The sequence below is a fragment of the Bos indicus genome, chromosome 13, assembly GCF_029378745.1.
Source record: "Bos indicus isolate NIAB-ARS_2022 breed Sahiwal x Tharparkar chromosome 13, NIAB-ARS_B.indTharparkar_mat_pri_1.0, whole genome shotgun sequence".
NCBI lineage: Eukaryota > Metazoa > Chordata > Mammalia > Artiodactyla > Bovidae > Bos > Bos indicus.
The window spans coordinates 73,318,191-73,344,350 of record NC_091772.1 but is presented as its reverse complement, the minus strand read 5'-3'; the positions used below and the strand labels follow the sequence as shown (position 1 = coordinate 73,344,350).

The 26,160-nt window shown below is 49.7% G+C and overlaps 1 protein-coding gene across 2 annotated transcripts; it reads right to left on the bottom strand.

The window, feature by feature from the left end:
- Window positions 1-921: 921 nt before the first annotated feature.
- Window positions 922-24,710, bottom strand: PABPC1L (poly(A) binding protein cytoplasmic 1 like). Of its 2 annotated transcripts, XM_070801739.1 has the most exons (15): window positions 24,464-24,709; window positions 21,647-21,840; window positions 16,518-16,633; window positions 14,834-14,973; window positions 14,586-14,680; window positions 12,116-12,253; window positions 11,720-11,815; window positions 7,043-7,309; window positions 6,060-6,144; window positions 5,300-5,428; window positions 4,647-4,753; window positions 3,534-3,627; window positions 1,970-2,100; window positions 1,466-1,543; window positions 922-1,104 (listed from the first exon to the last, which is right to left on the bottom strand). In XM_070801739.1, the coding sequence occupies exons 1-14, from the start codon at window positions 24,654-24,656 to the stop codon at window positions 1,472-1,474; spliced, it is 1,857 nt and encodes a 618-aa protein (XP_070657840.1). In that variant the 5' UTR covers window positions 24,657-24,709; the 3' UTR covers window positions 922-1,104; window positions 1,466-1,471. The 2 variants fall into 2 exon arrangements, 1 of the variants encoding a protein (XP_070657840.1); XR_011570235.1 differs by lacking the exons at window positions 922-1,104; window positions 1,466-1,543; window positions 1,970-2,100; ... (1 more) ...; window positions 4,647-4,753; window positions 5,300-5,428 and having other exon boundaries at window positions 5,444-6,144; window positions 7,043-7,251; window positions 24,464-24,710.
- Between the last annotated feature and the right edge of the window lie 1,450 nt (window positions 24,711-26,160).

The following is a 26,160-nucleotide window of genomic DNA, read 5'->3' as shown; positions in this document are numbered from 1 at the left end:
TGAAGGCCTTGGCTGGGAGGATCGGCCAGCAGTGCTTCTCAGCCTCACAAAATGTGGTGTGGGTGAGGCTGGGAGCGCCTGAGGATCAGCCTGAACAAAGCCCGTGTTCCTGGACTTGTCTTACTGTCTTCAGTTAAATCATTTTCATCTTAATGGAGACATTTTGACTCCATAAAGCTGAGCAGACAGAGTCTATTGCCTGCTCCCCCATCATGCTCAGTGCTGGGCAATACTCAGCTCTTAGGAAAGGGTTCCATCCTCTCCGAGGACAGAGCAGCCAGACTTCCAGGCTGAAGCGGATTTGAGTCACAGCAACTCTGTGGGCCTGGCCCAGGGACCATTTCAAATCGGGAAGCTGCACCCCCCTTTTCTCCCTGCCTCTTAAGCGGGCCTGACTCTTCGCCTAATTTTAGGCAGGCTCGGTGGTAACATCTGGTCACAAGTGACTTTCCCTTCTCGAGGTCCTCATAGAAGTCAAGTATCTTGATTTCCTCATGAAAACATTGGAGCATAAACATTACAGCAGCATCAACCAACAGCCTGGGAGGGCACCCTGAGGCCTTTCTCCAGGAGTAGAGTTGCCACGCAGCCCCTTAACCAGCCAGCCCAGAGCAAAGAAGCAGCTGGTGCTTCCAGAGTGTTCCGCCCTGCAGGCTGCTCAAGCCAGGCGTCCAGAACCCCCAGGCATGTCCCACGTGTGGCGCTCCAGTGCCCTGTGGTAACTGTCAGCACCCCGAAGCACCGTCGGCAGGTGGCCCGGCTCAGTCCCTGGCACCTCTGCTGTCAGGTGCACAGTTGGCAGGCGCTCTGTGTACATCACCACACGTCTAGGCTTCTGTTCCCTACAGCCAGAGCCCCACCAACCAAGGCTACCCTCTGCCCTGCCCACCTCCCTGACACAAGGCTTCCTGAGAGACAAGGTGAAGTTTGCAGCACTTTTAATACATAAAGCAACAGGCAAGAGGTTGGCCGGGTGACCAGCCTTCCACTCCACAAAAAGCCCAAGTACAGATACACCCCAATTGGGAAGTCGCGGCTCACAGGGCCTTAGAGACAAGAGCAGGAAACACTGTTTCTCGGCCAAGGGAGTGAGGATTCCATTTTCTGGGGATGAAAAGATAAGATGTTTGTAAAACAAGCACGGCAGTCTTAAAGTAAGGATGCAGACTAGCCCAAGCACCACCAGGCGGGCCCCAGGACAAGGCCAGCCTGTTCTGAGCTGGGCCCCACGGTGGGCAGCCAGTGAGAGAACCACCCCTCCACTGGGCACCAGAGTCCACACCAGTTCCCATCACAGTCTGTCCTCCTCGCCTCTCATCCTCACTACTTCCCCTGAACGCCTCCTCGGGTTATCTCCGAGATAAGCCAGTGACACCACAGGGTTCTCAGGGAGTCTGCATGTCCCTGCCCTGTTCCTTAGAGCTTCTGGGCTCAGCTCACCCTTCTCCCGCCCCCTCCCACCCACCTGGTCTCAGCACAGGTTCACTCCTTGCATGTGCTCCGTGGCCTGGTGGGCCTGCAGCACTGCCAGAGCCTCTTCTACCTGTAGGGTACATGGCGGGGTGGGGGTGGGGGTTAGTGCAGCAGCCCCAGCAGGGTCCTGAGACAGCCTCTCCTCCCCCGCCTCCAGCCCCCACCTCCCCAGCATTGCTGCAGAGCTGCCATCTGACTGCTCACCAGCTCCCATGACAGAAACCCCCCACGGCCACCTTCTACCCTAGCCAGAGAGCGGGGGAATCCTTCCCCTAGGCTGGGTCAGAACACAGCTTCCTGTTACACAGTCCTGCCTACGGAGCTGCAGAGAATGGGAGGGGCTGAAGCCGCAGGCCCTTTACCAGGCTCTCCCCAACCCCTACCTCCAGCAGATATTAGCAAGAAAACCCACCTCCTCTGTCCCAGCAGCAGACGCCTGGCTCCGTAACCCTCCTCCACCCTCAGGCCTCCCCACTGCCCCCAGGCTCCAGCCCACCTTGGCGTTGAGGGACTCTGGGGACTCCAGCATGAGCAGCAGCTCCGAGTTGTCAATCTCCAGCAGCATGCCCGTGATCTTGCCGGCCAAGTGGGCGTGGACGTTGTAGACAAGGGGGAAGAGACGCTCACCTGTATAGAACAGCCTCTGAGGCTTAGGCACAGACCTGGTGGAAAGCCGGGCATCCCTGGGGCAGGGGGCGGGAGGGGGGCGGTGTATATCGTGGAACTGAACAGAGAGGCATTTCAGGTTTCCGCCCCAGGACGGCTTCCTCCAGGTGTGTCACTGAACCTTCTTAGGAGCCTCTTCCCCAAGTGTAAAGTGAGCACAGCAAGCCCCACCTTGGAGGCTGGTTTGAAGAATCAAATTTGACATTATACGTTATACTGCATAGGTGATCTGGCACAGCCTTGATTGCAGTTTAAAGACTACTCTTGCTGGATTTCCCTTGCACTCCAGTGGTTAAGACTCTGTGCTTCCAATGCAGGGGGCAGGGTTTGATCCCTGCTCGGGGCACTAAGATCTCACATGCCTCATGGTATGGCAGGGAAAAAAACCAAACTACTCTTGTTCATTGGGCAAGAAGTCATTTGAAGGATCACATGGAATTCTAGACAGGATACAATAATGTGGAACTTGATTTTTTGGAGGGATGGTGGAGCCAAACACACAAGATAAATTCACCTTCCACCAGCGGGCACTTCCAGGGATGGGGCCTCGTGCTGGTGGCGATGCGTGGAGGGTGTAGCCAGAACAGGGCGCTAGGTGCCATTAGTGGGGGCGGGAGGGCTTCTCCCACGAGGAGAGTGAAGGAGTCTCCAGGGCACTGCCCACAGAGCCTTCCCCCTCCATGAAGCCCATTTACAGTTTTTCTTTGAGGGGTGGGTAGGAAAGTGACAGAAGCCCCAGTGAGCTGGGTAAACGATGGGCTGACGGCATTGGGGGCCTTCAGAGAAGAGCCTGGAGGTCTTGGTGAAGAGAGCCTGGAGACCATGGCGAGCTCGTTCATTCATTCATTCTTTTAATTAACCCTAACCCTAACCCTTCAGCAGGGCCTGCCAGACACCGGGAAGGAGATGCGTGCGCAGGAGTTCAGGTGTGGGGGACCGTGTATTTCCCCAGTGCATGTTTATATCCTGCCTCCCAGCAGTGGGCGCTGGGTGACTGATGAAACGTGGTGACAGCCTCTTCCCGACAGGAGGGGTGTGTGGAACCACAGCACCCACCCTACAGGCATCTGCTGGCAGAAACCCAAGACCCTACCCTCCTGCTCCTCCTCCTACCCCCTCGAGCTCCCCTCACCCATCTCCCCACATCTGGGGTTTCTCCCAGCCGGAGTCAAAGTCACTGAACAGCGAGGCTGGAAGAAATCTCGGACTGCCTGGTCTGACCAGTGTTTGAAGATGAACAGGAGCCTGGGAAGTAAAGGCACTTTGGACAAGGTCACCCAGCAGGTGGGTCAGCTTGAGGCTGGGGACCTGGTCTCCACATCTGACCTCCAGCTGGTGAGTCAGCTGGTGGTGCACCCCCCTCCTGCTCCAGGGTAGGGGAAACAGCCACTCACCGATCATCTGCTTCTGCTCGTGCAGCGGTGCTGCAGCCAGCATGGACGCGGTCAGGGGCTCCTGTCCGGGGACGTGCACAGCGGGCTCCTGGACCTGCACATGGCACGAGGACACATCCCTTAACCACACAGGTGGGCAAAGCTACCCCCAGCGGGTGAGCACAGGCCTCCAAGGAAGTCTCTGGAGGAGGGGGAGCAGGGGGCAAGATACAGACAATCGGGGGCGGGGGGCGGGCACGGTGGACTAGAAGACAAAGTGACGTTCTAATACAGATGTGTTCTGTGGTGCCAGGAACCAATGCATGTGGCCAAGTGAAGCTACGTACTACTGACCACTGGTGCCAGACAGGCACTTTTTAATCAGGTAGCTTTATGGCTTCGTCCCCAGCATGATTTCTGACCCATTCTTGGTGGGCTTTCCCTGGTAAAGAATCTGACTGCAATGTGGGAGACCTGGGTTTGATCTGTGGGTCAGGAAGATCCCCAGGAGAAAAGGGAAACCCACTCCAGTATTCTTGCCTGGAGAATTCCATGGACAGAGGACCCTGGGGAATATAGTCCATGTCACTGCAGAGAGTCAGACTCAACTTTCACTTTTCACATCTTGGTAACTTTAAAATAGTTTTGCTCTCTAAAGCCTACTTTTGTTCATTCTGCAGGAAATACTTTGAAGTATATACACAGAAATTCTAGACAGGATATGAAAATGCTGACTTGGAGACTTTTTTAGGGGGCAGGGAGATAAACACACAGTCTTTTAATTACAGAAGATGTTTTCAGTTCCGTTCTGCAGACTGATCACATTCTCGCTGCTCACCACGTAAATACTAAGGAAACCCAAGTTAATTCTGGTAATAACCCAGGCAAAGCAGCTTGTGATGAACAAAAAAAATGTGATCCTAGCCTTTTTTCCCTTTCTGTTAGTAAGGGTGGGATGCGGGGGGGGGGGGGGAGGGTGGAATATCTCTTCTGATGGTACACATTAATAAATGAAACTTTACAAGCCAAGAAAAGAAAGAAAACCAAGGCCCAGAGACCAGCAACACCTTAGAGGAGGTTCTGAGCCAGGCACCCCTGGAGCCCAAACTAAGAGGGCAGCTGGGCCAGCCTCACCCTGTCAGTGCGGTGTGCTGGCGTGGAGTATGTGTGTGTCAGGAGAGGCCTGCTAGGGGTAGAGCATCCCGTCATACTGGGTCCTGTGGTCTGGGTACCAATGTTGGCTGGAAGAAATAAGTAGGGATGATAAGGCCCAACAGCAACTCAAAAGCCTAACAGCTCAAAACCAGCATTCACACTGAATTCCCTAAACGGCGTAAAGGGTCAACACACAGATGTGCAAACATCTGCCAGGTGAAGGAACAGATGCTGGCCTTATAGCCAGCACCTATGCCCCTGTTCACAGCTGCTGAGGTACTTAAGATTCAGATCTGGTGCTGAGCCCCTGCAGATATGACTGCATTCACTCACATAACACAGCAGGCATACTGTTTTCACCGGGATTTTAGGGAAGAGGATACAAGGTACAGCAGCAGGCAAGATCAGAGTGAGTCAGCCCCAGAACTAGGTCTGTAGGACCCCGAAGCCCATGCTGACTACCACTGACTACTGTGCAAGGTCTCCAGTGCCAGCACTGCCCTCCAAGGGGGCCAGCGGCAGGGTCACCGTGGAGGCCGGTTCTGACTCCCCACCAGCATCAACCCCAGCAGCAAGCCCTTGCCCCCCCACCTGCCCTCCATTCGGTTCCTCTTGGCCCTGCCCACACTCACCCACTCGCTGGGTGTGGGGCACCAGGTGTGGCACGTGGGTGGAGACCTGCCTGGAGCTTCCAACGGGGGTCAAGGGGCGCCGAGACATGGCTGCTGGCCGGACCACCGAGGCCCCGGGTGGGTAAGCGGCTTGTGGCACGGGGAACATGGAGAAAGTTTAGTGGAGGGGGAAAATCAGAGGGACACACTGCACCCTGACAGTTCCAAGGTGAGGAAGCGGGTGGCAAGGTGAACATGAATGGCAGACAAAGGAGGGAGGGAATTCACCGGAGACCCAGACCTCCAGGGGAGGGGGATGGAAATCTGCAATTACAAAGCCAACCCGACTTCTGTCTACCCGGGACCCCAAGAGGCATAGGTATCAGGACCACACACCCTGGCCCCCCAAAGTCAGCTTCAGGTCAGGGTGAACTTCCCTCTGAAGAGAAGGACCATCCTCAACAGTACTGCCAGTGGAGTTTCGTTTTCTCAGCTTTGCAGGAACTTTCACCACCACCAGTCCAGAGAGCCTTTGGAGCTCACTGAAGGTAACAGCTCCTGTGTGCGTGTCTTCTACACACACACAGCCCTGTCCTTGGTGTTTTACACTCATCTCACTCAGGCTCATGTTCACAAGAGGAAACCAAGGCTCAGAGGGGAGACGTCACCCACCCAAATGATTAGGAAGCAGCAGAGCCAGGCTTGACCCCCAAGTCCACATCTTTAACACATGCTGCCCCCCCGGGGGTGGGGCACGAGGGGGAGGGGCTGGGTCACTCACATGACGGTCTGGGTGGCTGGGCCGTCCACCTGGGGGCAGGCTGGATGGGTGGGCCAGAGCCATAGTAGGGAGCCTGAGCTGGAGGCTGTGTAGGAGAGAAAGACCTAGAGTGAAGGGGGGTGGCAGCAGCAGGGGGCGCAGGGGGAGAGGTGAGCAACTGCATCCCTCAAGGACACCACTGCAGGAATGCCAGTCTGCCTTTCAGGGGACCGGTCAGCAAATACCCAGAAAGTTGGGGTGAAGGCTCCTGCTTCCCATCTCAGGAGGTCCGTTAGCCCTGAGCCCTTCAGGGCAAGATCTCAGGCTCAGTCCTTGCTCTGCTGATCTGTGGTACTAGCCCAGTGACCTGGATAAAATGGTGACACATCCCACTGTCCCTCATGCCAGCTTAAGTAACCACAAAGGGGAAGGAATGTTCCCATTCTCTGAGCCATTCATCTTCCTACAGACATCTTCCCACCCCTCCAGGTTACACAAGCTCCTTCCCCAAACAAGACCCCTCAGGATATCAGGAGAGATGTTAGCAGACAGCCCTCAAAAATGACCACCTCAGTTGGGAGAATCTGTAAATCCTGCCAGTTTGGGAAAGTCACGGTGCCTGCTGGCATAGTAGGGTAGAAGAAGGTACACGGTAAAGAAATCTAGGCTTGTCTGGCTTAATGCAATCTTTTCCCAATGTATTGGGTTGGCCAAAAAGTTTGTTCAGGTTTTTCCATCACAGAGCATGGAAAAACCCTAATGAACTTTTTGGCCAACCCAGTATTTGACCACAGAGTGTCTTTCTCTGCACTATATTCACAAATCTCTCCTAGATCAGGAAGCACTGTTGGACACACTATTACCCCTTTCAGAGATGGGGTGACCACGGCCACCTGCTGAGTGAGTTTCCAGCAGAAGCACCCTGGGAATCCCTCTCTGCCTGCAAATCTGGGATCTGCCTGCTCTCCCTGGCCGTCCCGGAAGGGGGGTGGGCAGGCAGTCACCTGGGGCACAGCGGGCAGGAAGTAGCTGGCAGGCTGCTGGAAGGAGCCCAGGATGGGGCCACCCAGGGCCCGCATGGTGGAGAGGCGCTGCATGTACTGGTTGGTCAGGATGGCCTTCCGCTCTTCCTTGCGCTGGGCCAGCGCCACGTACAGTGGCTTGGTGCCCACGATGCGCCCGTTCATCTCTGTCACGGCCTTGGTCGCCTCTTCTGGAGAGGAAAAACACACAAAGCCAAACCCTTTGCTGTGGCCACCCTCTGTCATCACCTAAAAGCAAGACAAGACAAGGGCTGCTGGGGGTGAAGAAGGAAGAATCCTGGGGTCAAGCTCCCCTCCCTCCCCTGGGGAGGAGGCTGCCCTGGTGCAGAGGGCACCCAGAAGTTGCAATTGATGGAGGTCCTCTCACCCTTAAATTTACTGAGGCCCACCGCATGCCAGATGCTTGACAGGCCTTCTCATTTGACAGGCAGAGCCACCTGAGCGGGGAGGCATGGCCACTCCCACTTTACAGGTGATGGAAGTGAGGCTCAGAATGACTTGTCCAAGACCAGCTCACCTGCTACCTGGGGGCTGATCCTCAGTTACTAGACCATTCCCCAGAGTTAGTGAGAATAGGTGCATTTCAGAGTTCATTTTGACCTCTAAATTTTCCTCCTAAAGATTTTCCTGGGACTTTCCTGGTGGTCCAGTGGGTAAAGAATCCACCACACAATGCAGGTGATGTGGGTTCAATCCCTGGTCAGGGAACTAAGATTCTCACATGCCTCAGAGGTACTAAGCCCATGAGCTGCAACCACAGAAGCCACAACTAGAGAGCCCACGCTCTGCAACTAAGACCCAAAACAGTCAAATAAATAAATAAATATTTTAAAAAAGATTTTCTTAAGTAGTGATGGAAAGCTGCTTTAAATTGTTACTATTTCTGCCTTCATCAGCAAGGCTATAATGAAGTGGTTCAATAGTTTGGGACAGGTTAAAATTTAGGGGCAGGGTTCCTCAGCAAGGCTACTATCTTAAACCTTTTGGTGGGCGTCACTATGATGAAAAATCTGTATTTCAACTACTCCCTGGGTTTCATTAAACTACCCATATAGTTCTTTAGTTCATTTGTGAATTACGGACAAAGTAAGATGCTCTTAAGAGCTGTAGTTTCTAGAGACTCCATTAAAGGGATTTGTATTGAACACGAAAATAATTTGAATTGTATTTTTGGTGCTTTATCATGTTGATTTTCTTTGCAATAGAAACAAAAACCTATTATGAAAAAAAAAAAGAATAACTTGTCCACGGTCACCCAGCCAGCGGGTCACACATTAGCCACAACTCAAACCCAATGCACAGTGCTGGAAAACCTCCACTGCCTTGGCAAGGCATGAGCCAAGTTCTTTGGAAATCTCAGGAAGAGGTTCTTAGTCTTTTTTTTCAAACTATTAAAGTAACCTTTCTGGGACTTCCCTGCTGGTTCACTGGCTAAGACTCTGTGCTCCCAATTCTAGGGGCCCAGGTTCAATCCCTAGTCAGGGAACTAGATCCTGAATGCCACAACTAAGACCTTGAGCAGTCAAATAAATACATATTTAAAAAGAAAAAAGAAGCCACTTTTCCAACCTGGTTCATATCAGTCATAAAGGTGATATTTAAAAAAAAAAAACAACTTTTCTATTGTGGAAGGACTTCAGATTTATAGAAAAGCTGCAAAAACAGTACAGACTTACATACATACCTTTCACCTAGCTTGACAAATGTACCATGTAAACATGGGGACAAAACTACAATATCAACTGATTGGGACAATACTATGAATTATTATCTACAATGCTATTACCTGAACCACAGATTTCATTCAGATTTCACTGGCCTTTCTAACATTTCTCTCTCCCAAGATTCAATCCATATTGCATTTACGATTCCTGATTTTTTTTTTTTTAGGGTTGAGACACTGGCCCGACTCCTTGAGGACCTGAGCTGAGAACATTGTAAATCTGCTCTATTAGAGCCCACACCCTAACATCAGTGACTTTCAACTGCACTTTGCTACCCATTCATACAAGGCCTTGACCTGAGCGTTCACAGATCCCCTCAGAAAGATCACTGGATAGAAATCTAGGGGTCTGTGAACTTCGATGGGGAAAAAAATGGTGTATTTTCACATTAGCATTTCCTTCTATTCTGAATATAGGCAAAGAAAAAATAAAGTAGCATTAGCTGTGCAGACTTCGTCAAGAGGAATATTTTCCTATCACATTAATTATTGCTGACCTTGATCTTTTAGGCTCATTGCCAGTTCACAAGTCTTACAATTGTTTTTCTTTTGGCCGTGCCACGTGGCTTGTGGGAATCTTGGCTCCCCGACCAGTGATTGAACCTGGGCTCTCAGCAGTGACAGCGCAGAGTCCTAACCACTGGACAGCCAAGGAATTTCCCCAGATCTTATTTGGTTTTTTTTAGATCTTATAGCTTGAGGCATTACTAAAGAAGTACCTACTGCTGTCACCTTAGTATTTTAACAAATATATTTCAATACAGCTGTTTTTTGTAATCCTATGAATTTTCTTTCATGCATTTAAAAATATCTTCAGAAGGGGTCCATAAGCTTTATCAGACAGCCAAATTTTCTTGGCACAAAAATAGTGTTTTAACAAGTTAATAAGAACTCCTATTAGGTAGTTTTAAAAAGAGAGAAAATTATATGATGAATACTTATGCAGAGCTCTATCATCTCATTTTCAAGCACTATTTTATAAAATAGAAAATAAATTATATAAGTCTATGTAAGATTATATAAAATTCCCATTTTATAACAAGATAATCACCCCAGTGTGCCCCATCTCTAAGCAACCCAGATTTTAACAATTCCCTTCAATTCAAGAGTTCCTCAAGGAGTTCAGTGAGCCTCCTGAAGTTATATGAAAGATGTGTAAACAATTAGGTCATGATTTCACTACCTATGGAGGGCAGGTGCTCCACCTGCAGGCCTTTTAGTTCTTAGGACACCTCTCAAAGTAGGTAGTATGACCCCCGTATTTTACAGATGAGTAAGTAAACCAAATGGCTTCCTCCAGGCTCTATAACTAGTTAATGCTAGGACTGGGATTTAGACCTAGTTCTGATTAACTTTAAAATCCCAGCTTCCAACCACAATACTATATAAAGTATGCATTTGCCATGAAAGAGGGACCAGAGCTTTATACAAATCAAATTTATCAGCTTACCAATTGTTCAATTGAATCAGAGTTACTGGTGTTTAATTCACATGTCCCATAGCTTTCTATCACTTTTTTTTTTGAGAAAAGGTCCTTAACTCAAAAACTGTTAGAACCTTGTCCCCAAATACCAGGTTCCCTGAAGAACATTTAAAAAGGGTTCAACAGGCAAAAGAACTTCTAGACCACTTCCTAAGAACCCAACTATCACACTACGTGTGCAGGTCCCAAGGCCCTCACCCACACTGATCTGTTTGGAAAGTTCTTCATTCCCACCTGCAGCTCCCTACCTCTTCACAGCCAAGGCAAATGCTGCTGCCACTGCCACTTCTTACAGGAAGTCCTCCTTCCTGTTCTGTTAAGCTACCACAACTCTGACTCCTATACTGACCTCACCCCCACCACACCGTATAGTTGACTTGAGTTAGTGATGCATCTGACTTCCCCACAAGACTATAAGCTACTCAAGAGCAAGGACTACATCTGACTTATTCCTGTGTGCTCCCCACAGGGCCTGGCAAAACAGCAGGTGCTCAAGTATGGAATGAATGATCACTGTGTCTTTCTTTTTAAAAATAATCTGGGGAGGGACTTCCCTGGTGATCTAGTGGTTAAGAATCCACCTTGCAATGCCAGTGACACAGGTTCGATTCTTGGTCAGGGATCTAAGATTCTACATTCCTTGGGGCAACGAAGCCTGCCAACTGCACAACTGAGCCTGCATGCCATAACTACAGAATCTGTGCACCACAAAGACCCACACGCCACAACTAAGATTTGAGACAGCCAAATAAATATTTTTTAAAATCTGCGGAGCTTTTAAAATTAAGATGCCCAGAGATCTACATTCAGGTTCTCTAACTTGGGTGTCTACATTAGAGTTCTCCAAGGGATTTTAATGAGAAGCCAGGGTTCAGAACCATCCAGGGAGCCCATCATCCTCATCTTACAGAAGAGGCTAGAAAGACACCTGCTCAAGGTCACAGAGCCAACATCACATCTCTGATGCTAAGAGAGCTGAGCACACAGCAGGTGCTCAATAAATAATGAGCAAAGAATGATGTAGGCCAACTCTTTCATTTTCCGTATGGGTAAACTGAGGCCCAGAAAGAGGTTATATCACCGGCCAGGGCCAGACAACAGAAGTCAATGGAAATTCCGAGGCATAAATTTCTGGTATCTGGCATACAGTAGGCACTCAATAAATGCTTGTTGAATGAACCTAGGTTACAGTGAACCCCAATAAGTCCAGCTGTGTGAGTGGGACTATATTTCTACCCTCTTCCCCTCCAGTCCAGATAAGATGCAGATAAACAAGCTTCAGTGGGGTCAGACCCAGTTCCCACTCCAACAGGAGCAGCATAGCACCACCAACTCCCTGAAAGCCACAAGGCAGGGTGGGGGTGGGGTGTTCAAGGCCAGTGAAGATGGGAGGGAAGGCTACGGATCCTCTGTGGGAGCCCCGGGCCCTGACCTTGGCACTGGTGATCACTCCATAGGGAGAGAACTCTTTCCTCAGTTTCTCATCATCTATGGAGTCATCCAGGTTCTTCACATACAAGTTCACGCCCTAGAAGGAAAAGGATACCTGCTAGACACGCCTCTTCCCCTCCAAGTCCCAGAATGCCTTGGGATGGAAGGAGGGGCTTATAGGGCTCCACCCACCAAGCCTGCAGTTCCAGCAGGCAGCGCCCCGGCACCCCACCCATCACTCAGCCAGCCCAGCACCTTGAAGCTGCAACCCCTTCCCCCTCACCCCATCCCCAAAGCCAAGTTTCCGGAAGTGGGACTGCTGGGGGTGGGAGCCAGATTCCGGGCGGCACACACACTGTCACATCGAAGCAGCTGCCCTAGGAAGCCTGACCCTCACCTGGTAACGGGTCAGCCGGTCCTGCTTCATCTGCTCGAACCTGCGCTTCAGCTCATTCTGCCGCTCCACCCGCTTCTGGGCCCGGCCCACGTAGAGCAGCCGCCCGCTTACCTCCCTCCCGTTCATGTTCACCACAGCCTGTGCAGAGAAGAGGCAGCCAGTTACCTCATTGGTAACCACTCTCATGAGCCCTTGGCCTTAACCTGGCCTCCAGTCCCATCTCCTGGGTCCAGGGGGCGCCACCTGCAAGCCAGGCCAGCCTCGTTAGCTGAGAGTAACTGGTACCAGGCAGGATCAAGGCCATTTAAAATGAATCCATTTTTTTAAAAAGCATGGGACAAAATTTCAGAGTAAACTGTAGATATTTTTTTTTAATTGCTTTGAGCTTTACTTTGAAAGGTGAAATTTTAATTTGCAACGTTTCCCATACTCAATATTTAGCTTCCAAGTATAACTACACACTGATCACTTGAACAAAGCAACAAGCATCATTCTTTCAAAATGGTGTGATACCATCATCCACAGCCTTCATGTTGGGGTTTCACAGCAAAGAGAACCCTTTTTGCTAACTATGAAGGCTTTAGATTAGAAGCATTGACTTCTTAACCCTTGTTGATTTTTCTTCAGTTAACTGACCTAAGCCTGCCAGATCCCAAACTGTCAGTGGTTTTGATTCCATGAAATCCTACACCTTCTGTAAGAGGTACAATGTCTTTCTGCAACCCATAATGAACTGAGTCTGCATTAATTCATCTGCAAAAATCTGCAAAAGGCAGACCCATATGTGTATTGACTCAAAGATGTGGATTAGACACTGGTGTTAGGGAGGAGAAATGTTTGGAAGGAACTGAATTTTTAAGTGGTCAGTTCATTAGTAAATACTTTCACATGATGATGACTTGCTTCTCTACCTAAACATGCAGATGAAGGTAAATATATGTAAAAACACTGGGCCCCCAAGAACTGACTGTCTACATTAGTCTCAGGTCATTACCTAAGACCTTGGAGACTACTGTTCCCCCTGCCAGCTTCATCCATCTACTCCAACCTATCATTTTATAGTTGGGACAATCAAAGTCTACATAAAGGACGGGACTTGTTCAAGGGCACACAAAAACTTAGTTTTCAAAGGAGCCCTTTACTTAAGGACAAAACTTCATAGAAAGAATTGGTTCTAACTCCAATGATCTGTCTTCTTAGCTACAACTTACTGGATCCTGATAATTACAGTAGAGCATATGAAAAACCAGGCAGTGCCTGGCCCGTGGTTCATGCTCAGTGAGGAGCAGCTGCTCTCAAGATGGGCCCAGGATCCCACCATAGGCTGAGCTCTTCCATGACCAGTGAGCTAATGAGGCAGCAGCCATGGAACCAGCTTCATGGTGGGAGGCAAAATAGGACATTAACCCTTTGTTACTCATTGTGTGACCTTGAACCTTTCCCTAGGTCAGGATATATTTACCTACCAGTGATACTAGAGATTTAACAGTGACACAAGACCCAGTCCCTGCCCTCAGTTCTATCGAAGGAGAATCTGTGCTAAAGATGGAGACAGACAGGAGGGACACCTCATCAGAAGCATTGAGGACAGGAAGAGGTGGCTTCCTGAGGAGGGAAAAGTATAAGCTGAGACCTGTCAATAATCTACAGTTATACTGTCCAACATGGCAGTCACTTGTCACATGCAGCGCCTGAATACTTGAAATATGGCATCTGAACTGACATGTGCTAAAGGCACCATATTTCAAAGAATTGGTACAAAAAAAGCAATGTAAAAATTTCAGTGTTATCAATACAAATTTTGTATCACAATCCATTGTATCACTGTTATATCACATTGAAGTGATCATTTGAATAACGAAATATATTATTAAAATTACAGGAGTGTCTTTATCCTTGCTAGCGTGGCTGTTGGACAGTTTTGAACTGCACACATGGCCCATGTTATATTTCCAGTGGACAGCACTGGTCTAAAGAATACGGGAGGGGAAGTTTTGAGAAAACTTTGCAAAGGCTTGGAAGCAAAGAATAACATGGCACTGCCCCTCCCTGGCCTCAATCCCACCATCAAGTCAAGAAGAGGGTAATGGCTGGGACTTCCCTGGTGATCCAGTGGTTAAGACTCAGTGCTTCCACTGCAGGGAGTGAGGGTTAGATCCCTGATCAGGGAACTAAGATCCCACATGCCATGTGCAGGGCCAAAACAATGGCTGTCTCAAAGGCCCCTACTAGCTCCCGTGTAGTAAGATTCTGTGAAAAGCCAGCTAACCTCAGGGTATGGAAGCAACCAGAGGAGGTAGAAGCTATCTGCCTTCACCACAGGCATGAAGGGCCCTGGCTCCTGTGGACCCAATCTGGGAAGGGACTTTTTCCTCCATGGGCAGCTGGAGCCCTCTGCTCCTAATCTCCCTTGTTCCCAGGCCTGGCTCCGCACCTCCTCCATGAAACAGGGCCATGGGGATGCTCCTACCTTCTGGGCTTCCTCATGCTTCTCGAAGTTGACAAAGCCAAAGCCGCGGGAGTGGCCACTGTCATCCCTCATCACCTTGACACTCAGCATCTTCCCTGGGAAGGGCAACTCGGCTCAAAGGGGTGTCAAGGAAGCCTCGAAATGTCCCCCACCCTCCCCCAAAGCCTTCTGGAAGCCCCAGGGGGCCCTCCCCACAGCCTGAGCTGGGAGTAGAAGTGATCCTCAACTCCCTTGGGAAACTCGCCCACCAAACTGGGAGAAGAGGTCCTGCAGGCGCTGCTCATCCACGTCCACGTGGAGGTTCTTCACGTAGATGTTGGTGAACTCCATGGCCCGAGCGCCCAGCTCCACCTCCCGCTCCCGTCGGGACTTGAAGTGGCCAACGAAGCTGTGGACATACCGACAGGGTAGGCAGCTGCCTACGGCTGCCATCAACCACCCCCATTCCTGCTCCAGCCCGCCCAGCAGGCCTGGGTCACTTGAATAAATTGCCGCCGGCCTTAGGGCCTCTGTACTCCTCATCTGGGGACTGGGCAGGACAATACTCCAAGACCCAACCACCTCCAACAGCCAAGACTCTATGTCCCAGAGTAAGGTTCAGATGACTTTCCTCTTGTGACAAGTGCACTGGATATCCTATTGCACATGAGGCAGCTGAGTGCCCAAGACACAAGAGCACAAAGTTGGGAGTCACACAGAAAAGGGCTTGAGTCCTCACTTGGTAGTTGCCAAGCTGTGTGACCCCCGGCAAGTTACTAACCTCTCTGAGCCTCAATGGTCATTCCAATAAACTGGGGATCAAACTCACATCAGAGGGATTTGCTTATTCATTTAACATGTATTGGGTGCGCTGGTTGTGAGAGAACCAGATGCAATTTATCCCAGTGTCGCTGGGGCAGGTGGCAGAGTGGGGGTGGGGGGCCCTGAAATAATTTAAATGTAATATGAAGTTTAAAAATTGTAATTTCCAAGTCCACATAAACATAAAATCTAAGAAACTATCCTAGATTAAGGAAAACAAATAAAGGATAAAAAAACTTGAGGTACCTATAAGATATTTAGCACAAGATAGTTACAGCTGGCAACAAAAATTGAAGGAAACGGAGTAACAGGAAAACAGGCAAACTGAACCTGCCAAAAATAGAAACACGCTTCTGGAGATTCAGGAAAAGCCCACCCAAGTTCAGGTTTACTGAGAGAGAAACTCTGGACAAAATGACCCTGGGCATTTCCCAGCTCAAAGTCTCCTCCACTGCTCAGCCTCAGGCTTAGGGCTGGGGCATCTGATGAGCAGAACCAGAATTAGGGCGGAATTCCCTTGTGGTCAAGTGGCTAAGACACCACACTCCCAATGCAAGGGGCTGGGTTTGATCCCTGGTCAGGGAACTAGATCCCATATGCTGCAACTAAGACTCGGCACAGCCAAAAAAAAAAAACCAGAACTAAGTGAGAATTACCAGAGCAGATTCTTTCCAGCACCTGTGACTCAATTTTCCATCTGTAAAGTGGGAAAGACGCCAAACTTAAACATATGAAAGTGGCAGGCTAAGTGTATGCCAACCTTCCTTCCTGTCTCCAAATCCCAGGATGCAGAAGGTTTAATAAAGTGCACAGCCATACTGAGAAGGCTGGAAAAAGAAACAGATCACTGAGTCCATGGATGACTTGGCCATTAGCTGGAATCTCCAAAGCATCTCCTCATTTACTATTCAGAATCACCGTCCAACACATGTCAGCAGCCCCATGTTTTACTTGAGGAAAGCGAGTCCCCAGGAGATTGAGCAGCTCATGTGAGGTACCACTGCCAGTAAGACCACAGCGGCTCCGTGTCCAGTGTCCGTTAGCTGGCAGCAGTAGGACTGGTCCCAGGCTGGTGGTACCATGATTCTGCTCCTTTAGCCCTGACCCCACGCCCCCCACCTCCTCACTCACACTTTGCGGTCATTCAGCAGCATTCCGTTCATGGTGCTGATGGCATTCTGCGCAGCCTCGTGGGTCTCAAAATGCACAAAGCCAAAGCCGCGGGAGCCGTGCTCATCACACACCACCTGCACCACAGGGAAACAGGACACAGAGCGTCCAGCAGGAGGTTCCCGTAGAAAAGAATGACGATCGTGATAAATGACTAATATCTGAGTGCTGGCTCCCTGCCTGTCAAGACAACCCTATGTCACGCAACAGCCCTATTTTACAGATGGGAAATGAAAGCTCAGAGAGGTCAATGTGTTTGCTTAAGATCACACAGTAAAGACGGACAGAATCCTCAGATTGAACACAGGTCTTGTCTATACCACAGACCAGCTTTCAATGATCTTCCTAACGCGATGGATAAAAGGATTAGATTCAAGTCACTTGCCCTCCCTTGCTGCATCGTGAAACAACCCAAGTGTCCATCAAGAGGAGACTGGCGTCCCAAATGCTGCTTGTGTGAAATTAACTTCTTTCATCCCTGTTATAACACTATGAGGTAGAAGTTATTAACCCCTATTACAGATAAATGAAATGAAACAGAGGCTTCATAACTTGCTCCAGGTTGTACAGCTAGTGAATACCAAAACTGAGACTTGAACCACCTCACTTCACTGTCACTGGCATATAGTAAAATAATGATGATACACTGTTTCTAATATTTATACATTTAATTTGTACATTTTATTAATGCTGATCTGTTTTAAATAAACTATTTATTGGCAGACCAAAAAAAAAGAGAGACAGAAGAGAGAAGACTGGTTAAGTAAATAACACATCTTGGTCTGCTGTATGCATAGTTGAAGAGATTTCATGGCTGGCAGAGTTACCTGTAAGGTATATTGTTACCTGCGGGGAAAAAACTGAGTCCACTTGGATTCAAGTGGGCATCTACACATTTGAGAACATTTTTTTTTTGGCATTTTTTATAACATTTAAGTTTCTGCTAACACAAGAAATACATATGTAGTGGAAACCATTTGAACAGTGAGAGAGACAAAGAGAGAGAGAAAGAATGGAAAAGTGACAGAGAGGGGAAAGATAAAAGAAGGAAGGAAAGAAAGGAGGGAAAGTGTGGGATGGCTATATTTTTATTTGTATATAATTTTTAAAGGTTACTTTCCATTTACAGTGATTACAAAATATTGGTTATATTCTGTGTATTATACAATACACCCCTGAGCAAGCCTACACCCAACACTTTGTACCTCCCACCGCCCCCCCACCTCTATTCTGTCCCTCCTCCTCTCCCCACTGGCAAGCACTAGTTTGTTCTCTATATCTGTGAGGCTGCTTCTTCTTTTTAATTATATTCACTCATCTGTTGTATTTTTTAGATTCCACATATAAATGATATCATACAGTATTTGTTTTTTCCTGACTTATTTCACTTGGAATAATGCCTTCCACATCTATCCACATTCCTGCAAAGTGGCAAAATTTCATTCTTTTTTATGGCTGAGTAGTATTCCATTGCATATATAAACCACATCATCTTTATCCACTCATCTGTTGATGGACACTTAGGTTGCTTCCATACCTTGGCAAAGAAATTTTTAAACAGACACACAAAACTGTTAAGAATTACTATTTTGGGGAACTAGAGTTGAAAGTGATAGAATCTTTTTTCTTTCTTTCCACATTGTTTACACTGTAGCAATTAATGGGACTTCCCTGGTGGTCCAGTGGCTAAGACTCTATGCTCCCAGTGCAGGGGGCCTGGGTTTGATCCCTGGTCAAGGAACTAGATCCTATCCATATGCCACAACTAAGAGTTCATATGCTTCAACAAAAATTGCAGCCAAATAAATATTTTCAAAAAACATTTACTAATTAGTTATTTCAACAGCAGACTTGTTTCAAATATTGAAAAGATCCACAAACATCCTACTCCCATTCTGTAAGGCTCCCCTCTCAAGTTAGGAGAGACCTCAAGAACAGGAAAGATCTTGGGTTCATAGAGTCCCCCTTCCTCTGGCTGAATTTGCACTAAGACCCCTAGTGACTGTGTCATGGGGTCCCTGGCTCCCCTCACTGAGGGGACTGCCCCCACTCAGCAAAGTGACACTTTTCTACCTCGACCACCATCCCAGTTTCCCAACCCAGTTTCTTTCTGGGCTGACCTGTGTGACACTTTTTCTAAAATGTAACTGTGACCATGTCTCTCTGGGAATAACCCCAGCAGCTCCTACAATCCACAGAACTACACCAACCTGACAACTGAGGCTCTCCAATTGGCGCTGCACAAGTCCTGCTTCCAAATCCATAACCAACACACACCCCTCCAAGCCCCAAGTAGGGCCCCTCCACGTTCAACTCAAGCCCAGCTCTGCCATTCATATTTAATCACACTGACTGAGCCCCACTCCGAGCCAAACACCTGCTAAGGGCATCCCATACTGATATATTTGTCATAAGAACCCTCCCAGGCAATTCTTATCCTCTGAGTCTCAAATGCCTGATTGGAGAAAATGGGAATAAATGACTTCTCCAAGGTCAGCCAGCCAGCAGAAATAATTATTTGATTCTTGTAGATGCTTAATGGGCTTCCCCATTGGCTTAGCGGTAAAGAGCCTGCCTGCAATGCAGAAGAGCCTAGTTCAATCCCTGGGTTGGGAAGATCTCCTGGAGGAGGGCATGGCAACCCACTCCAGTATTCTTGCCTGGGAAATCCTATGGAAAGAGGAGCCTGGTGGGCTACAGTCCATGGGGTTGCAAAGAGTTGGACACAAAAGAGCAAGTAACACTTTGACATATGCTTAATGGGAAGTCCACTACTCTTTCAAGGGCTACCTGTGTTGTGAAAATTACCTGAGTTAACACTGGGTGGCCAAAAATTTCATTCAAGGGGATCTGTAAGATGTTATGGAAATGCACAAATGAAACTTTTGGCCAACCAATACATTCACCACCACCCTAACGAGGTAGATTTTGTCATTGTCCCCTTTTAGAGGAAACTGAGGTATGGAGAGCTTAAACAACCAGCCCAAGGCCATACAGCCAGAAAGTGGAAGAGGCAGGATCTGAACCCAGGACTCTTGGTCCCAAAGTCCAAGGTCTAACCAACTATGTTACATTGCCTCTCTGCTTGGTAGGCTTGGCTGACGTCTGCACTTGGGGATCCTGGCTCCAGATCAAGGGGAGTCCCACCATGCCTCACAAACCTTTCCTCAGCCATTCAGGGCACTGTCCTTCCTGGGCCTTTGTCTCCCTGGATCCCAATGCATCTCCCTCAGAGCTCAATTTCCTGCTGTTGCTAAAAGTCTCACCATTTCCTCCCAACAGGCTGAGAGCATGCAAGACAGAGTTCTAACTCAGAGGGTGCCATCACTCCCAATCTCTCTCCTGCCCTCGCCATCTCCACAGAAGCCTGGATATGCCAAGGTCTTGGGTAGGGTAACTGACCAGCCATCCTCATAAAATATGAAGGCAAACACTCAGGCTAATGGACCACATTGAATGCTTTGTACCTAACCAGGCCCCCAACAGGGCTTCGTTAGGCCTGCAAAGACTTGCCCAAGTCACACAGAGCTTTCGTTCCAATCCTCAGTGACCCAAAGGGAGCCTCAAGCCCTCAATGATGAGGACAGACATACTCATCCCTGTTAAGTTAGCTTCAACTAAGCTGGCAAACCCACTGCTTCAGATCCTGGCTTAGCCACTTACTTCCCACCCCCGTAACATATAACTGGGAATAAGTGATCCCAATTCTGAGCCTCTCTGCCCTCCACGGTAACTCAGAGATCCTCCTATTTACATCTTAAGAGGCCACTGTAGGAAATTCAATGAGGACATATATGCAGAAGATCTGCACACGCAAAGTACTGGGAAAATCTGCTATTCTTATTGTAGGAACTTAGCACACAGTTACGACTTCCCCTTCCACTGATCCTCAGAGGTAGGAAACAGCTCTTTCCATCATGGAGCGCCTTTAGCAGCTAATGCACCTCCTCCAGTCTGTGTGCCCCTCTGAGTCACGAGAATACCCCCTCACTCACAGAAAGAGGGTAAGTCCTCACTTGAGAACTTCAGGACTGTGCCTGTCACACAGTAGGAGTCAAGGAAGAGTTCTAACACACAGGGGCGCCATCACTCCCCCTTCCCCCGGCCACCTCCCCAGAAGGCTGGACATACCAAAGGCTGCAAGGTAACTGACCAACCATCCTCATAAAATCAGAGGGCAAAAACACCCAGGGTTAGGCCTGTCAGGACAGACTAGCCAGCTGTATGGCCCCTTGACCCTCAACTATAAGTCAGAGAAATGCCCACATTCCTTTCCAAATGATAATACAGCCATTAGTTCAACAAATATTTATTGAGCACCTACTATGTTTCCATATCCCATTTAGGGACTGGGAGACAGTGGTGAACAAGATCCCTATTCTTAGGAAATTTCCATTCCATCATAAGAGAAATGCTACTAACATGCTGTCCACTGCCATCATGGCCCCGATTAAGGGCCTTCTTGCATCTACCTGTTCTGTCCTGTGATGTCTCCTGCCCTCTCATTCTGAATTTGGGTTGTTCTCATGACTTACTTTGGCCAGTAGAACGCAATGAAATGACAGTGCTAGTTCTAAGTCTAGGTCTCGAGAGGCCTGGCGAGCTTCCGCTCTCCACCTGCTGAGACCCTACTACTGCCATGAGAACAGCCTGAGCGAGCCTGCTGGAGGATGAAAGCTCACAGGAAGGAAAGCCAGGACAGTCCAACTGACAACCACTCACTCCCAGAAGCAGAGCCATCCAGCTCTCAGTGGGCACACAAAGGATCCAGCTAAGAGCAGAAGAACTGCCCAGCTGAACTCAGCCCAAACCACTAATGGCAGAATTATGAGCAAAATAAATGGTTGCTATTGACACCTGCTATATTGAGGTGGTTATTCGGCAATAGTTAGCCAATCCATAGGTGACCACTAAATAGTTCTGTGAAGATAAAACTGAGAACGACTATCATTCAGGTGCTAGCTGAACCTGGAACTTTACTGATAAGACCTTGTAAAGTGTAAAGTGAGGTGCTGCTTGCTAATCCTTTCCCATCATTCAGGTGTCTAACCCAGAACCACCTGCCCCCCCGCTGCAACAGGCACACCCACCTTACAAGACAGGATGTTCCCAAAGGTGGAGAAGGTGTCGTACAAGGCCTTGTTATCAATGGAGTCCTCCAGGTTCTTGATGAAGATGTTGCCCACACCTGACTTACGAAGTCCTGGGTCTCGCTGGGACCACATGATGCGGATGGGCTGGCCTTTGATCACCTCAAAGTTCATGGTGTCCAGTGCCCGCTCCGCTGGACAGGAGGAGAGAAAGGAGCTAATTAAGGGCATTTTCTTTCCCTGAGCCCTCAACAACTTAATTGGGAGCTGAGCCGATCAATAAATGAGCCACTGGCTGGGTCTCACTCGAGATAAGAGCTTGAAGGCTCAAGAAGAATAAATAGAATTCATGTGTGTGGCTTCCAGGTAGGCTCTCCTTCAACTCTTTTATCATAGTGAAATGAGCATGAGTTTCTACCCCCATTTTATAAAAAGACAAACTGAGGCTCAGAAGGGGAAATGATCAAAAGGGTCCCTATGACAAGGGTGGCAGGAGTTTGAGGAAAGTGAAGCTCAGAGGTGCTGGCCAGCAGAGTTGAGATTTGATCCCAAAGAGGATGGCTTTCGGGAAAGTGAACATCACATCTCTGAGTCCATTTCTACACTTGGAAAGAAGTGGTGATGATTATACTACTCAAGGACTTCCCTGGTGGCTCAGTGGGTAAAGAATCCACTGCAATACAGGGGACTCAGGTTCATTCCCTGGGTTGGAAAGATGCCCTGGAGAAGAGCATGGCAACTCTCTCCAGTATTCTTGCCTGGAGAACTCCATGGACAGAGCCCGGTGGGCTACAGCCCACAGGGTCATAAAGAATCGGACACAACTGATTGACTAACACACTTTCTACATCTAACAAAGGGAGAGAATATCACCCACCTCCAGCTTGTCAGACAGACTGAAAATTAAATAAGGTGTGGGACTACCCTGGTGGTCAAGTGACTAAGACTCCACGTTCCCAAATGCAGGGGGCCCGAGTTCCACCCCTAGTCAGGGAACTAGATCCCACATGCTGCAATTAAGAGTTTGCATGCTGCAACTAAGAGATCCCGCATGTTGCAATAAAGACCAGGTGCAGCCAAATAAATAAATCAATCATTTTTTTTCGTGTTAAAAATTAAATAACCTGTGCAAAGCGCCTTGTGCCTAGCTCAAATAGGTATGTGGTAAACAGTAGTATGTCTAAGCACAACAGCATATGCCCATCGTCCTGCCAGGTGGCGTGTTGTCCCCAGCTACAGGGACACTTCAGGTTTCAGAGGCATGGAGGGGAACTGAGGAATACTCAGTGGACAAGTTTGGAGAAGTCTGGGTTTTCCATCTAGTCCTGCCATAAACAGCCAGGAGTAAACTCCTTCTCCTGTCTGGAGCTCAATTTCCCATTCTATTAAATCAGGTTGTACAGGACTTGGCGGAAGACAGCAAGAGGCAGTGGCTGGGTGAAGCAGAGCAGAGGGGAAATCTCCCTGGAATCCGACTCAGTCACCTGCTGGGAAACCAGCCAAACCTCCCCAGCAAACTCCCAGAGGCGGGAACCTCCCCAGCCTCCCAGGAGCCTCAGAGTAAAGGCGCCCCCTTGTGGACTTGGCTGGGACAGGCCTCTTCTGGTTACTTCTCCAGAGTCTCACACCTGCTAGAGTTACCTTACACATGCTATAGTTACCAGGATTTTTCTTAGATTTGCACTTACCGAGGGCTTACAATGTACCACATGACACTGGAACTACTTCCTAGACACAATCCCCATTCCCTCCATGCTCCTCGGGAACAAGCCTTAGTTCCATTTTACAGAAAAAGAGGAGCCAAGTGTGACGACTTGCTCAAGCTCACACTCTCATGGCAGAGCTCCAACAAAACCCAGCGCTCTTAATTTTTCTCCTCTCGGCTCTGAACAGAAGTCAAGACATACCCAGCTGGCAAGCTCTGATCGATCCTATCAGTTCTGAGAAATGGGCTGTGGACTCCAGAGGGGAGGCAGCTTTTTGGGGTTCCCCAAAGTGGAGGTGCCTGATGCAGACAGACCTCGAGATCTGCTGTCAGAAAAGGCCGCAGACCGAGGCCGAGCACTCCTAGCTGCCCCACGCACCATCACCTGTGCCTTCCGGGGCATCTTCCTCACTGGCTGGTGTGCATTGCTTTTCTCCCAATCACTCTACAAGGCAGGTGACACTCCCATTTTGCAGACAGGTAACTGAACCTCAGAATGACTCATTTGCTCAAGATCGCACCGTTGCTGGCCTTCCAATCCCAGGTCTGGCTGACCCCAAAGCCCTTGGCTGTTTTCACTCAGCAGCATCACCTCTCTTCCGGAAGACGGAGCACCAGTGAAACAGTCAGTTCAGTTCAGTTGCTCAGTCGTGTCCCACTCTTTGCGACCCCATGAATCGCAGCACGCCAGGCCTCCCTGTCCATCACCAACTCCCGGAGTTCACCCAGACTCACGTCCATCGAGTTGATGCCATCCAGCCATCTCATCCTCTGTCGTCCCCCTCTCCTCCTGCCCCCAATCCCTCCCAGCATCAGAGTCCTTTCCAGTGAGTCAACTCTTCGCATGAGGTGGCCAAAGTACTGGAGTTTCAGCTTTACCATCATTCCTTCCAAAGAAATCCCAGGGCTGATCTCCGGGCACACTAATTGCTAGTTCCTATCTCAGGGCCCTTCTCCTGCAACTCTGGATCTTAGTTTTCCTGGCTGCAAAATGGAAGGTGCGGGAGTAGCCAGAGATGAAAGAGCGCTGGTGGCTGGGATACAGTCTGTCTGTCCATCACCACCACCCCACCCCCCGCACCCGCGGCTCCACCTCTCCCTCGGGGGCTCACCGTCCGCGGGCTGCTGGAAGTTGATGTAGGCGTAACCCAACGAGCGGCGCGTGGCCACGTCGCGGCACACGCGGATGGACAGGATGGGGCCAGCGGGCGAGAACTTCTCGTAGAGCATGGCCTCGGTCACGTCCGGGTGCAGATCGCCCACGTAGAGCGAGGCGAGCGGGTAGCCCGGGCCGCTGGCGTTCATGTTGGGCGCGCGGCCCCGCGCTCGGCGCCCGCGTGTGCTCACCCGGGTGGGACGCGGCAGCGGGGGCGCGCGGGGCGGCGGCGCTCTTCCCACCCATGTCCGCCCCCGGCCTTGACCGCCCCCGCCGTCCCGAGCCAATCGCCAGCGCGCTCGGGTCCCGCCCCCGCAGCTGGGATTCCCCCCCTCAGCCTTCTAGAAGCCCCAGGTGGCGGGCATCTCGGCCCCCGCGACAGGAAGCGGGGAGAGCCCTCACCTGGCCCCGGGTAGGGCTCCGGGCCGGCGCCAGCGGCGCGGAGAGGGCGGCACTCTACGGCAAGACACCTGGGTTTTGATCCCCATCACGTCTTTGTCCTTCTTCACCCGTTTCCTCTCTCTCTGAAATTTAGAGGATTCCCTCTACACAAGGATGAAAGGCGACCGCGTGCTCTGTGCGTTTTACACACAAACGGGAGAATTCCCTGCAGGATGCCGTTTCAAAATGTGGACCTATCCTCCTGAAAGCAGGCTTTCTCTCATCAAGACAGCCTGGGTTTAGTCTCAGCCATCTGGAACCCTCTTGGTGATTTGCTTTTGCGCCCGCACCCCACGGCACAGGATGGGGATCTTAGTTCCCTGGCCAGGTATCAAACCCATGCCGGGTGCACTGGAGCACAGGGGGTTCTTAACTACTGGACGGCCAGGGAAACCCTCCCCCACCCCCGACCCCGGCTTGGTGATTTGGGACTGAAGGCTCCATGTGAGAATTCCGGAACACTCTTAAGGTCCTTCTTGACCGGAGTTGTTCTGCCAAGAGCCTTTCGTGGGACATTCCCTGATCATCTCTCAGCGAAACCAACCCACCTGTGCTCCACCCCGAAGGTTCACGAAGTCCAGCCTCTGTGGAAACTGTAAGGACCTGACAGAACAAGGTCATGGTGGTGGTCCCAAACTAAGCACCAAGACCCTTCTGTCTGCCTTCGTTTGCATCTGTGGTGTGGAATCCTTTTTGAAAATATTGGTCCAACCTACCTTGAAATGATACTTCCCCTGAGCCTCTCCTGTTGCCTGCTTCAGTAAAACAGGTGGGTTCCCACTGACCTTTGGTTGGGTGTGACAAGTGAAACAGCTTGAGAACCAGGGGCAGGAGTGAGTCTTGGCTGCCCCACCTACACTACCAAGCATCAACCAGTTCTAACTTGGGCTTAAATTATCTTCCTGTCTTGACCCCCTCCTCCATCCTTGTGGGAATGTGGATGTTTTCATCTTTTTGGCTGCATGCCCGTGGCTTGCAGGATGTTAGTTTCCTGATCAGGAAGCAAACCTAGGTGCAGTGAGTGAAAACGCCCAGTCCTAACCATTGGACTGCCAGGAATTCCCAATGTGGATGTTCTGAGACTGGGGCAAACCCCATGAGGAAACTCAATGCTGCAGGCTATCTTACATAATGTTAGGGCAGATAACAGAGCCTGTACAAACTTGGAGGTGACTAGGACTTCTGCTACCATCTTGTTTGGTTACATCTCAG